This window comes from Choloepus didactylus, chromosome 5 (assembly GCF_015220235.1).
Source record: "Choloepus didactylus isolate mChoDid1 chromosome 5, mChoDid1.pri, whole genome shotgun sequence".
In the NCBI taxonomy this organism is placed as follows: domain Eukaryota; kingdom Metazoa; phylum Chordata; class Mammalia; order Pilosa; family Megalonychidae; genus Choloepus; species Choloepus didactylus.
Window position 1 is genome coordinate 106,991,789 of NC_051311.1, and position 14,803 is coordinate 107,006,591.

The window sequence follows — 14,803 nt, forward strand, 5'->3', positions numbered from 1 at the left end:
TGAAGTTATGAACCAAATTCTGTGGTCACCAGGGATCAGCAAACTAGGGCCCACATGCCAAAGTTGCCCGGCTGTAAAGTTTTATTGGAACATGGCCATGCACATTCATTTGTGTGTTGTCTGTGGTTGCTACAGTGGCAGAGTTGAGTAGTTGAGACAGAAATCATATGGCCTGCAAAGCCTAAAATATATACTGTTGGTCCTTAATAGAAAAAGATTGCCCATCCATATCCTATACCAGTTTTAAATACCATAAACTTTTTAAAAGTTTTTTGTTGTTCTTGGCTAGTGATAAATTACTCATTCCTTTGTCTCAATGTAGATGATCATTATGTGAAATAACTATATGTCTTTCATAACTAATTGTTGCTAGGTTACCAGCAAGCTAGTTCATCATACAAGATTCAAATGGCTGAAGTTGGAGGATTGGCAAAAACAATGGTCCAGTCAATGGCCTTGCTCGAAAATCAGCTTGTTGAGAAACTCTGGGTACTTAAAGTTCTGCAGCATCTCTCAACTTCTGGTTTGTACAATATTATGAAATTTGAGCACTTCATTATCAAGCATTTTTATTTTCATCTAAGTATGTCAAGATTATATAACATAAATACTTTTTAAACTTTATTTTCAGAAGTCAATTGTAATTTAATGGTGAAAGCACAAGCAGCCAGTGAACTCTGTGTTCACCTTAATGACTCAGATCCCTCTGGACAGCTTCTATTTCGTTCATCAGAAATACTTTGGAATTTAATGGAAAAATCTTCAAAAGAGGAAATAATCCAACAGCTTAGTAACTTGGAATGTTTGCTGTAAGTATAAGTAGTTAGAATAAGAATGTTCTTACTTTTTTACCCTTAAAATAATAGTCAATGACATAACTAACATCTTTGTTTGAATCTGTATTCAGTTAGGCTTTTGAGTCATGTTTTGGCTGTGTTTCAGGATGTATGTATACTGTGCCATGGTATAAATGAATCTGCATAGTAACAAACCGTGCTTTTCTCTGTGGAAGGCTTTTGAGGTAGCTTGTAACAGGTCTAAATTATTCATTTGAATATGTAAAAGTGAAATTAGACATTTAGAAGAACTATCCCATTTATGTATTCTGTACATGTAATTATTGAGTGTTTACTATCTTCCAAATACTACCATAAGCACTGGAAATAAAGTATGAGTAAACCTTTCAAGTTGCTCATTTCTTTATTCAACAAATAAATATTGTATGCTCTGAGTCAGATTCACTACTACACAGTAGAAATGCAATTGAAAACAATACAGACATGGTATCTCCTTTCATGGAATTTACAATATGATGGGAGAAATGGACAAGTAAATAGGCAACTAGCAGTGTACAAAATGTTATGAAAGATCATCACGAGATGTTACGCGTTCTTTAGAAAGGGTGAAGCAACACATTTTAGGTTGCAAGTGACACGAAACTCTTCTCAACCGACTTAAACAATACAGAAAATTCTTGGGTTTATATACTACAAAGACAAGAATAAAACTGATTTCCTGTACATCTGGATTCAAGGCTCAGCAAATATCAAGACTTGGGCCCTATTCAGGCTCCACTTGCAATAACCTAGGAAATTCAGGTTCACATCAACACAACACAAAATCAAGCAGAAGAGAAGGCTTGCTATTCTGAAAGCTGAAAGAAGAGTCTTCAAATTGAGTCTCTGTTGGCCCTGAATGGCCTGATGTTGGTCATATGCCCATTCTGGTAACAGAGAAGGAATATTATGACTGGCTAAAAGGAAGATGAAGACAGCTTCACAGGACCAACAGTGGGGAAGAGTAGATGCCTAAATTAAAATAAGGGTACTGTGAATATAAGAAGGGCAAGTGGGTCCCACCAGGCAAGACAAATGTCTGTTGTAGAGAGAACTTGGCCCAGATTTGAAGAGTTAATAAATGCTTCATGAGGAAACGAACTCTAATCTGGTACTTGAATGATAAGTAGGAATTGACGACAAGATTTTTGCATGCAGACAGCATCCTGGACAGAACAGGGTAAAATAGAATTTAGTAAAACCACAAAACAACAAAATTCAGTATGGTGAGAGTAGAAGGTATAGGGTAGAATGGTGATAGATGAGTCCCCCAGTGTCAGCAGGAACCATGACATGAAAGGCCTGGTGAGCCTTGTTAAGGAGACAGGACTTTATCCTAAGGACAAAGAGAAACCTTTAAAGGATTTTAGAAAAGAAAATGACATGGTTGAATCTTCCATTTTTAAAGCACTTTGACCACCATGTGTAGAATGGATCAGTGGATTCTTACCTGGTACACAGTGAATTAGAGGCAGATTTGGAAGTGTGAATAAATTAGAAATACTTTGAAATGAATAGTGTAGTATATAAAGGGGGATTTTATTGATAGACACTTAAGTATTATTTCCATAGATCATAAAAATATGATTTTACTTTCTAGGTCTTTGAAGGAAGTATTTAAAAATCTGTTTATGAGAGGTTTTAGTCATTATGATCGTCAGCTTAGAAATGATATATTAGTGATCACTACAATTATAGCTCAAAATCCTGGAGCACCAATGATTGTAAGTACAAATTGAATTGCATTAAATTTAGTTGTGGAAGTGGTAGGGGTGGGGGTTGGGACTCTTAAAACTGTGTGGTAATATTTTCGTATTTTGTTGCAATACTAAGTTAGGTTGTGATGTCATGATAGTCACCAGTATACTTATCACTCTGCCCTTGCTTATTTGCATCCCTTTGGAAATTTGGGATCCTCCTCCTGTTTTCTAATTTATCCACATATTTATCATTTATGGTGCTTTTGTTTCCTTCTTGATCTGAGTTTCCAACTAGTATTATTTCTTTTCACTTGAAGAACTTCCTTTAGAATTTCTTATTGTACAGGTCTGCTGGCTATGGCCAACAAATTCTCTTCGCTTTCTTTTTTCTGAAAGTATCTGTATTTCACCTTAATTTCTTGTTCCCCTGTATGTGATGTATCATTTTTTCTCTTTCTGCTTTCAAGATTTTCACTCTCTTTGGTTTTCAGCAGTTTTGCTGTTTGTACCAAGGTGTGATTTTCTTTGTATTTATCCTGCTCTTCTCAGAGCTTCTTAAATCTATTAATTTATATGTTTCATCAGATTTGAGGAATTTTTGGTCATTATTTCTTCAAGTATTTTTTTCGACTCTGTTCTCTATCTCTTCTCTCCTTCTGGAACTCTGATTACATGTATATTTGACTTTACGATATTGTCCCACTGATCTGTGAGGCTCTGTTTACTTTTTTCAGATCAGATCATTTGTACTGGTTTATATCTTTAAATTCATTGACTTTTTTTTCTGTCATCCTCATTTTGCTGTTAATCCTATCTAGTAAGTTTTTATTTCAAATATTATATTTTTTCAGTTCTGGAATTTTTCTTTGGTTCCCTTTTATAATTTCTATTTCTCTACTAAGAGTTCCTATCTTTCCATTCATTAGGAGCATCTTACGCTGGATCTAGTTTACTCCTCTGAAGAGTGTTTATTCTTTGCTTTAATAGGCATTTTACTTGGCTGAACTCATCGCTGCAGTGAAGGGCATCTCAATCTCCAATTCGGTTCATTTCTTTTAGACCTACCTAGAGTGCTTGATGTGTTCCCTGCACTTGCACAGTTCATGGGTCAGCCAGAAATTTGGGCAGTGTTTAAACACAGAATTTGAGATACCCCCTCTTTGGCTCTCTCCTTTTCGGGATTCTTCCCTTTCACTTCCCAGTAGCTGAAATTGCTCTGAACTCTGTCCTTTGGTTCTTCAAGGCAGTAAGAACATAGGCTTAGTTTTAGCATCACCGCAAAGTACAGACTGAGGCCTTCCCTGAGGCTTCATTGTTATCTGCAGGAAGTTTGTCTTATAGGAGCTACTCAGCCAGACCAGAAGCTGAGCCTCCCCCTATTTTGTAATGTAAAAATCTTTTAATGATAGAAATCCCAGAGTAGAAATCTGGGGCAGTGTTCACATGGCAGCTACATACTTTCTAAGTACTTCAAGAAACTTTGGCCACAGAGGCCCGAGTCTCATATCAGTGGACGTCAAGTGAATCCCAGCGTAAGAGAAGAGTCATGTAATTCATACTGTGCAAATGGGGCAACAGCCCTACAGTAGCCTGTTGGTCAAGGATGCAATGTGTAGGTGGACCTTTAATGTTTCTCTGAAGTCTCTAGTCAAAGGAGTAACATCTTCACATTTTAGAGAAAGCATATGGATCCTAAAGTAGTAGGAATATAAGGCTGCAAGCTCAAAAGCCCAGACTTGGCCCCTACAGACTCTCCCTAATATAGAGTCCATCTCGGATTTCTATGGCAGGCTTGAGTTCTCTCCTGCTGAAATGTTTGCAATTCTGGTCATTCTTCAGAGCTTTTCATGTTAAGTAGGAACCATTTTATTATCTCTTGACCAAACATTTGACATAATAAGAATGATTGGGGTAGAGGTGGAGGGTGTTTAAGAGCAAAAGCCATTGAAAAATAACTTTTTTTCCTTATTGTGTCACTTGAAGGTATAGATAATAAATTACATACATTACTATGTAGGCCTAAACGTTTTGGCTTCTTACCAAATTTTAAACAATATCTTATAAAGTATTCATGGAAAAATGTAAAATATTTCCTAGAACTTAGAGAGATAAGTTCAAAATTAAATAAATTACAGGTTTATCTAGCTTTAGGCTTTTATTTTCATGCATTCGTCTGTTATTATGATTATTGCTTTATGAATTCAAATGAATTACTATAGGGGAATCTGATAAGGATATTTAAATATTGTGTAAACATGGGTATCTGTATCTTAACTTGCATTTAATTAATTGATTCTTCTACTTGTTTTGTGTATTTATATTAGGAAAGTGGTTTTACCAGAGATTTGATACTTTTTGCAACCTTTAATGAAGGTAACATCCATAAAACTTTCAACTTATGATTTTCTTAATAAGTCTTGTACATTATGTTAGCTTTCATTTCACTCTTTCTTTTTTTTCCTCACAGTTAAAAGTCAAAACCCTTTGGTGAAAGGTCTTAAATTTTCTAATTCCTATGAAGATTTTGAGTTGAAGAAATTGCTATTCAATATAATTGTGATTTTATGTAAAGATTTACCAACTATTCAGGTAAAGAATAAAGAAAACAGAAAATGAAAATCATCGCACTTTGTAGTAACATTTTTTAAAGTCATGATTACAAATCTTTGAGCTACCTAAATCTTTACAATAATTACGTAACGAAGACTTATTGCTTGAACTACAGCTTTTAAAAATTTACTTATCTGCTAATAAAAGTAAACTTAATAAAAGTAAAGTTAAACCACATGAACCAAAAAAAGCAAGAGAAGTTGAGATTCATTAATATATTTATATCTTCTGAAAAACAGAACATAAGGTAGAAAATTTTTCATAAGGCCCATCCCGCCTAATAATGCTGTATCTGACCATAACAACAGGGATTATTTAATGTTAGAGAAAATTGATTATCCATGAATTTATTTTAACACTTCCTTTTCGTACATAATAGCATAATGTAACCTGAAGAACACTGGAACTGAATTTCGCTTCTGACTTATCACTGTGTGGCCTTGGAAAATCATCTAAACTTTCTGAGGCTTAATTCCTCCTTCTGTAAAAGAAAGGTTATAATACTTCTACTGCCCTATTCACAAGGCTAATGTAAGGTTGTGGTGAAGGCTCTTTCAAGCACCAATAGTGTTCCCTAAAAAAGAAGCCTGATTTCATTCTATCACTAAAGTTAATGATAACATAAAGATGGTATAGTAAAACAGTTAAGGCTTTAGTCAGGCAGAATCCTGGTACTATCACCTTCTAGCTTTGTGATATTGAATAGGTTGTTTAATTTTCCTAAATCTTGGTTGTCTCAATTTCAAAATGGGGGTAATACATACCTCATGGGATTATTATGAGGATTAAATGAGCTCAGCATTTTCTTTGTAATACCATTTTGAGGAATATATATACTATAAAATGCTCAGAAAAAGAAAAAATTGTCTTTACAGTTATAACTATTATTTATATCAGAAAAATATTTATAGAATTTAAATGTATTTTCTGAAGTGCCAATTAAAGAATAGCTGAATAAAATTCGGTTTATTGTTATAGTGGAGTATTAACTAACCATTGAAATGATAGAGGCTATAAGTAAAATTTATATTACAGTTTATAAACCTATTTTAGTTGACTGAACAACATTTTATAGACAACAGAGTCAAATGGCACAAGGTTAATAAGCTTTAGAATCTGCTCTGATTTTATGTCATATATATTTGTGGTCAGTAATAACTTTCCCCAAATCACACAGCTACAAGGTAACAATGCTGGGGCTTAAGACCACATATTCTCAACTCTAAATCGTGTGTTCTTTCCACATGGAAATAGAGAATTAGAAAAATTCACAGATGTTATTGTGAAAAGGTAAATGTCTTTATAAAATAATGCCAAATGAAAACAATGGAATAGAAATTAGCACATGGTGTTTACTGCCTAGTGAGCCACTAATATACAACAATCAGAATCAGCTATATTCTCTTGTTGTCATACCATAATAGGTATGCATTTTTGTTTTCTTTTTCTTTAGAGGATAGATTCAATACAATTTTTAGTTAAACATGGCTTGTGACCTGACTGACATTCATTTAATGGAATTATAAGTTCTCTTATGTATGATTTAAAATTAGCCATAATCAGACTTCAGACAAAAATGCTTTTATGCTTTTATAGTACAGAACTGGATCTGTGAAATGTTTCCTTTAAAAACAGAGAGGGAGAAGAGGAATGCCAGCAGTTTATTTGCTCCATATTTTCTACTCCTGTGGTTTTATCATAAGCAGGAACTAAATTACATATGAACAGCATAAACAACAAAGTTGACATTTATTTTATATTATTGTCAGCTAGAAAATATATAGCCCAGAAAGGCTTTGTGGTTTGTTTTTGTTTGGTTGGGTTTTTGGGTACATATCATAAGTTGGAGATACTTAGGAAAGAAATATTTTAAAGTGTTCATCAATAGAACATCAAATTGGGAATATTTCATTTGATTTTCTTAGAGTATATAAAGTTTTAATTTTGTTTCTACAAAATACTTTTTTCCTTCCTCATAGCTGCTAATTGATGGCAACGTCATCTTGGCTTTGTTTACCTATGTTAAAAAGCCTGAGAAACACAAAATAATTGAGTGGTCTGCTTCACAGCATGAAGAATTACAACTGCATGCACTTGCCACTTTGTCGTCAGTGGCTCCTTTACTAATAGAAGAGTATATGTCATGCCAGGGAAATGCTCAAGTCCTTGCATTTCTAGAATGGTGTGAGAATGAAGGTGAGTGCCCATTAAGATTCCTGCTGAAATTATAATCTGCATTTTTCAACTGAACTCTCAATATAAGCATAGAAAAAGCCATAAAATTAATTAGAGCAAAGAGAAATTAAAATGTAGAGATCTTTTTTCCCATGATTTTAATGTATTTACATGTTAAATTTGAAGGAAAAAAAAAACTGAGTTTTCATTTTAAATCAGATATTGATAAATGTCAGAACCATAATTATACTTGATGCAAATAAATAAAATATACTTCTCATGAAAAGAAATCATCCATGTAATGTGATTTAAATTTTTGTTTTACTGAACTTATCCAAAAAGTATACTAAGTCCTGGCAATATTTTAAGTAATTAACTCAACAAATTTGTTTTCTCTTTATTTTTACCATTTTAGGTGTTGGAGATACAGTCATGTTGAAATTTTTTTTAAAAAATCCTTGCTTTCAAGGAACTTAAAATCTAGTTCTCTAGACAGAAGTAATGATTCCATATGTAGTCTACCAAATTAGCAAAACTCCAATTTGTATTAGTATTTTATTTTAATTCTCAGAATTCTTAGAAAGGAAATTAAAAAACAAAACAAACAAACAAACAAAAAACCCATATTGTTTAAAAAAATCTTATGAGGAAGAGATTTCATTCTTTCCTGGTAAATATTTTGTTCTAGAAATAATTTTATGTAATGAATTTTCATAGGATTGTGAATATTACTCTTCCATGAGGAAGGAAAAAAAGTATAGCCTTTTTTTTTTCCGTTCTCTGGTTACTAATATGCTTACTTGCTAAATTTAGTTTGTTAAATCACCATTTATTAAGTAAGACAGTTATTTTCTCTCTCATTTATAATATCATTCATGTTTATAGAAGACTATAAGACAAAAGAGAAAATCCTGCCTAAGAAGAAGAAGAACTAATAATTATTGAGTACCTATTAGTGAGGGAAGTATGACACTGGGGCAATTGGCCCTCCATGTGAAGAAATAAAATTTACATCCTTAGAACTTATAAAAAAAAAATTGCAAAATGAATTTAATAACTTAATTTTAAAAGTTGTTTTTAAAATTAAAACCATAAACTCTTAGAGGAAAACAGGAGAAAATATCTTTATGATATTGGAGAGGAAAACATTTCTTTTAAAAGACCCAGGAGACTCTCCACAAGAGTATCCAGAGAGAAGGCACTGAGCAGGGAAGTCATGAACCGAGACAGTGGCCGGGTTCCATGCCTTTGTCCTCAGCCACCTGAGCCTCAGGTTTCCTGGGCATAAAGTGGATGGCCTGGCATCCCCATGGTCCCCAAGATGTATGCCCATGGTAAAGAGGTATTGATGATCTTTGAGGATATGACTGTGACCTTCACCTCAGAGGTGATCTGGCCCAGAGGACTCTGTACCAGGAAGTGATGCTGAGGCCTGTGGGTTCCTGGTCTCTCTGGGATGTCTTGTTCCCACACATGAACTTATCAATCAGCTGGAGCACAAGCAGGAACTATGGACAGTGAAGAAAGGCCTCTCCCAAAATACCTGTACAGGTGACTGTACAAAACTCAAGTTAATCAAATCTACCACATCTCACCTGGCCTTGTCTGAGGAAGCTTCACTCCAGGAACTACTGACAGAGGGTGTCTCAAGGGCTCCAGGTTGGGGCAAGGCACACATCAAGAGGCCTCATCGAAAATTAAAGAAGAGAACATGAGGCCAGGGAGAGACCCCCAGAAAGAGACATTCCCTGGGAACATAGTCCCTGAACTTGATGGTAAATTGACAGACGAAAGTGTACACTCAAGGGTTGTATAGGAGCAAGTCTCTCCAGGAGATGCTAACCATGAACATGACTCAGGAGGATCAGGTGAAGATTCCTTGATACAAAAAGGGAAAAATTTCTATGAAAGCAAGGAATGCAGGAAAGAATTTAGCAAGAATTGCTTCCTTGTTTGACATGAGCAGATTCACACTGGCACGAAGTGCTTTGAGTACACTGAGTATAGGAAAACCTTTAGCAAGAGCACACACCTTCTTTGGCACCACATGATCCATATTGGGGAAAAGCCCTATAAGTGCATCAAATGTAGAAAAGCCTTTAACTGCAGGTCACACCTTATGTGGCACTAGCAGATTCATAGTGGGGAGAAGCCTTGTAAGTGCAGTGAATGTGGAAAGGCCTTCACCCATCACTCTACTTTTGTCTTGTATAATCAGAGTCACATAAGAGAAAAACCCTTTTTGTATGCAAAGAATGTGGGAAAGTCTTTCATGATAGGCCAGGATTCATTTGATACTACATCATCCATACTGGTGAGAAGCTTTATGAATGCATTGAGTTTGGGAAGGTCACATCTCATGAGGCACCAGCGGATTCACTGGAGAGAAGGCCTATGAATGCATCCAGTGTGGGAAAGCCTTTTGGCTGAGCACCAACCTCATTCAACACTCCATCATCCACACTGGAGAAAAGCCCTATGAGTGTAATGAATGTGTAAAGGCTTTTAGTCGCAGCTCGTCCCTCTCTGCATCAAAGGGTTCATATTAGGAGAAACTGTCAGTGTAACAGATGTGGGAAGATGTTTCCCAAGTGGGCAAATTTCAGTCAACATCCCAAAACTCTTACCAAGGAAAGACTTCTTGAATGTAACTACTAAGGAAAATCTTTGGCCAGAGGAAACATCTTACTCAGCATCTGATTGTTCACACCAAAGAGAAACCCCACAAGGATCATCACATTACAAAAGTGTGTGGCAGGTCATCACTTGCCATCCAAAGAGTCATGTTAGAAATTGACCTCACCAGGACACTTATTGTACATCTGAGAATTCATCACGTAGGAAAACTGTCCCGTGCATATTTTTCCTTCATTTATTCTGCAGTTATCTCAGGAATATTTTTTTCAAAGAAAGAGAAGATATAAAAGAGAAAAGAGAAAGAAATGTAAGCACAGCTTTTTTCAGACATCCCTGCCAATGCTATGACAATTTCTCATCCCTTCCTGATTTTATTTGGTGAGAGGGGAGTGTTGTTTCAGAGGAAAATTGGCTTCATCCCCTTTATTGTCTTATATGTATATTCACTGCTCTCTAGTGCCAAGATAGTTAGACATTTAAGGGTGGATCTGAAAACATTTCTTGAAAGCGTTCTTTGTTCCACAACATTGTGTCTACCATTAAGAAGCATACATCCCTGAGAAATGCGAAGACTTGTATAATGAAGTATTTTTATATTTAAGGAGATAACAATATACCTACAGATGGGCACATTTTGCTGTACCACTTAAACCTGTTTAAGGCTTTGATTTTTAAAAACCAAAACTTTTTTTATGGGTATTTAGCCACCCACACTCCCTTTTTCTCTTGATCCCAGTTTGCTCACTTTTTTATTTTCTCTGTAGTTTGAGGGTGGTAGTTTGATTATCACAGTTTTCTCAATTCTTTCCTCTCAATGAGGTTTCTCACCACCTTTAATCCTTTGTAGAGGCTTCCCCAAGTCTACCTCAACAGTTTTCTAGGGGTTGAATTAGGGCTAGAACAAAATAAAACATACAACTAAATTAAGTTAAAGGATAATGATAACAGAGAAAAAATCATGGAGAACAAATGTTACTTTTAAACCTTACAAAAGGTTTCATGAAGACTGGGATCACATGCTGTAAAGTGATGGAAATTTTCACAGGCAAACTTGCATGTGTACTTGCAGGTAGTGTGAATTTCACACTTATCACCATGGACTCAGTCCCATGATGCCCCTTTTTGGTTGGGGTATTTTGGAATTCTTCCTTTGGTATATTCTTTGAGTTGGTTTTTGAGCTATGTGATAGTATTACATTGAAAAGCGCATTGTACAGACATAAAAATAATCATTAACACTTTGAATCCTTAGAGTCTTTTAATTGACCACATGTGTAGTCTTACATCACCATTATAAGCAGAAGCTGTTTTGTGTTCCTTCAACCCAATTTTGTTGCGAAGACTTCTTTTGCCTTTCTGTAAAAAATTAGGCATATTTGTGTTGGTCCATTTCTTGGTTCTGTGTACTCTTCCATCAATCTGCGTGCCTAACCTCTTCCAGTACCACACTATCTTGATTGTTCTGTTTTGCTAATCTTAAAATGTTAACCTTAATTGTGACTCCTATCTCTTTGTGCTTCATTTTAAAAATTGACTTAGCTCTGCTAGTTCCTTTGGATTTCTATGTAAATTTTAGAGTATGTTGGTCTATATATCCAAAATATCTTGTTGGGATTTTAACAGAAATTACATTAAACCTCTCCAAGCTTTAAAAAAAAAAAAAGAGATGTGAGAGCTTTAAGCAATAAAGGAAAAGATTGAGTCATTTAACTACAGTAAAGTTGATAAAAGTTTGTATGACAAAAGCTGAATAAAATATCAGTCCACAAACTGAGTGAAGACATTTATTAACCCTGTGACTGATAAAGGATTAGAATCCAGGTTCATAAAAATGCCTAGATATCAGACAAGAAAATAACTCAGTAGAAAAATAGATAAGGGATACAGACTGCTGACTCATAGAGAAAAATCTCAAAATTTCAAAAAACATGAAATGACTGACACTCAACCCCATTGGTAATCAGGAAAATGTAAATTAATGATAAAAACAAGTTAGTCTTATACATCATGTGTGTATAGCCACTTTGGGAAACCATTTGGCAACTTTTATTAAACTTCAATTTAGGCACACCCCATATAATTCTGATGTCACATGGAGAAACTTCTCAATGTGAACAAGAGGACATGAGCCTCAATGTTTATTGTAGAATCATTTGTATCAGTATGGATAAACTAATTTATTTATAAAATGAATGCTGAAAAAAATTAAAATGATATAGATCTACAGTGACAATGTGAATAATTTCACAAACATAATGTTGTGTAACAAATGATTTGCAGAAGATACATATATTATAAATTTATATAAAATTTTAAAGCACATTATTTCTTTTCCGGGAGCAGAAGGAGGGGGAAGGGATAATATTTCCTTCTCAAAAAAAAAGAAAAAAAGAAACAGGATTTTAACCTGTTTAATCTTATACATAGATATATAAGATGTCTGATATATTGTTTCATTTTTTTGAAATGTTTTATGCTATAAATTTCTTAGTGCAATGCAAATTATTTTTTCCCCACAGATCCCTTCTTTAGTGAGGGTAACAGTTTTCATGGTACAGGTGGCCGTGGCAACAAGTTTGCCCAGATGCGTTACAGCTTAAGACTCCTGAGAGCCATGGTGTACCTTGAAGATGAGACCATAAACCAGGATCTTTGTGGAAAAGGAGCAATTCAGCAACTGATAGGTAAAATATAATATGTTAGTGTCCTAAGTAAAACATTCATAATATTAGAGGTTTGGTTTGGAATGTTTCTCTACACTTTTTTGTTTTTTTGTTTTTTTGTTTGTTTTTGTCCTTATAGCTGAGACAACTCTTGGATATTTTCTTGATTTTTGTTTTATATTTTTGTTATAAATCAGGTTGTCTACTGAAACATCATAATCACTAACTCTTTAAACATTTGTTTCCTCAGTTCAGATACCGTTTCATTTAGGATTATGATTATCCCTTTTTTTTTTTTTAATTGGCTTTTGTTATGGTTCTTCCTTTTAGTAATAAGGTCATTGCTTTGGCCCAACTTTTTGGAGCCAGTTTAAAAGAAGATAACAGCGTTTTCCAGTGCATCTTATGTATCAAAACGCTGGTACACTGTTCAGAAATGTATACAAGAGTTTCTTTCTGATTTGAAATATCAGAATATCCTTGATTTCAACTTGGAATTTAGTATACTAGGTCATCTTATCCCCAAAATACATGCATTGGCCAGTGTAAAATGTTGTTTAGAATCCCTAAACAAAAGCTTCTTTACCTTTTGTTTGTTAAAAAATAGTCTTCTAACCCTTACCCTTCCTGACATTGAAAAGTGAGAGCTAGTTCAGTCATATTCATTTCAGTGATTAGTTCTTGAGTAAGTGATTGCCTTTGTGATATTACTTGCTGGTTGTCAATTATAAACGCCTACTCAAAATCTCTTCCATTTGTACAGTTTAAGTTCCTACTGTCCCGTCATTAGTGAACTGGGGTGGTATCCTCCAGTAATAGCAGTGGAGGAAAAGAAGGATATTGAAAAAGGAGCAAACCAAAATATTCATCTTCTTGATAAGTTTGATAGCCAAACCTGAAAGTAGATTTTATCACTTTCATGTACATTCTGTTATATGGAACTCAGTCTCAAGAGCCCAGTTTAACTGCAAGGGCTTCCAGGAAATACAGTCTTCCATATGTCCAGGAAAAAGTCTTGATCCTACCTTGGCTGGGGGGTAGGATAAAGAAAGGGAAAAACAGCTAGCAAAGGTTCTTCTCTTATTACTCTTTTTCTCCCTTAACTTGAAAGAAGCTGATCTTGATCATATGAGTTCTTGGAGGCAGCGATCCTGTGTAGTGAATCTAACCAAGGGCTTTTTTATAGTAATGTGCTCAATAAATAGTTATTGTATTGTAAATGTTTGTACACCTTCTGGGTAGGCACTGAGATTACAAAGATATATAGAAGGGGACACTGAGAACATTGCCCTTGATGGGAACAAAAGAAAAGATGTATATCATAGAAAGAGAACATATGTTACCTTGATGAATAATATAGAGGGTAAGTGCCACAGAAAATAAAAGGCTTGGCTAATTTTCAAGGCTGTGCAGTCTTACTAGGAGCCTTTATTGAATTGAATTGTGAAGGTAGGGTAGTTTCAAGAGAAAAAGAAAGGGATGCACTTTCAAGCAAGGAAGAAAATATTAGCAGAGACATGATGCTGAAATATGCATGATAATGTATTCTAAGCTAGCTTAACTGGAATTAAAGTTTTACAAAGATAAATAATATAAGGTTAATTGTATAATCAGGAGCCAAGCTAGTTTTGAATACCAGACAACAGAGTTTGAACTTCATCCTCTTTAGGCATGGGCAGCCATTAGCAGTTTTGATTAGATGGGTTATGTGTAAAATGCTGTTTTATGAAGATGAATCTGGAAGAAATATACAGAATGATTTAAAGTAGAACAAGGAGAGGGTAAAGGCAGGGAGTCAAAGGTACAAAGTATGAAGAAAATAATTGACTATAAATGTAACATGTGCTACAAACAGCAGGGAGAATTATCTGCCTGTATCCATGCAGGAAGGAGAACGAGATGATTTAGAGAGGACAAGCAGACCTGTGACCAGCCAGGTTGGCTTCCTAGAAAATGTTCCCGATAAACCTAGGCCCCTCCATCATCATGGCTTGCCTCAACACTGGGCCTGCAGCAGCCTCAGTTAATTTCTCTGGAGTCTTCTGATCAGACTGCCAGTGACCCCTTTAACAGGGAAAAATAACTTTTGGCCCTCATTTAAAGCATAAAGAACACTTCATTTTTGAGACAAAATTTTATTACAAATGTCATTCTGTAAGTGGCTGTTTTCAAGTCCTTTTTA

The 14,803-nt window shown here is 34.9% G+C and overlaps 1 protein-coding gene across 1 annotated transcript in view; it reads left to right on the forward strand.

Moving 5' to 3' along the window:
- The window catches only part of CFAP69 (cilia and flagella associated protein 69), a 72,036-nt gene that overhangs the window by 27,881 nt on the left and 29,352 nt on the right, over window positions 1–14,803 (forward strand). Inside the window, 7 exon segments of the mRNA XM_037836611.1 lie at window positions 374–523; window positions 632–809; window positions 2,437–2,560; window positions 4,861–4,909; window positions 5,004–5,125; window positions 7,126–7,342; window positions 12,478–12,642. Coding sequence (XP_037692539.1) covers window positions 374–523; window positions 632–809; window positions 2,437–2,560; window positions 4,861–4,909; window positions 5,004–5,125; window positions 7,126–7,342; window positions 12,478–12,642 — 1,005 coding nt within the window.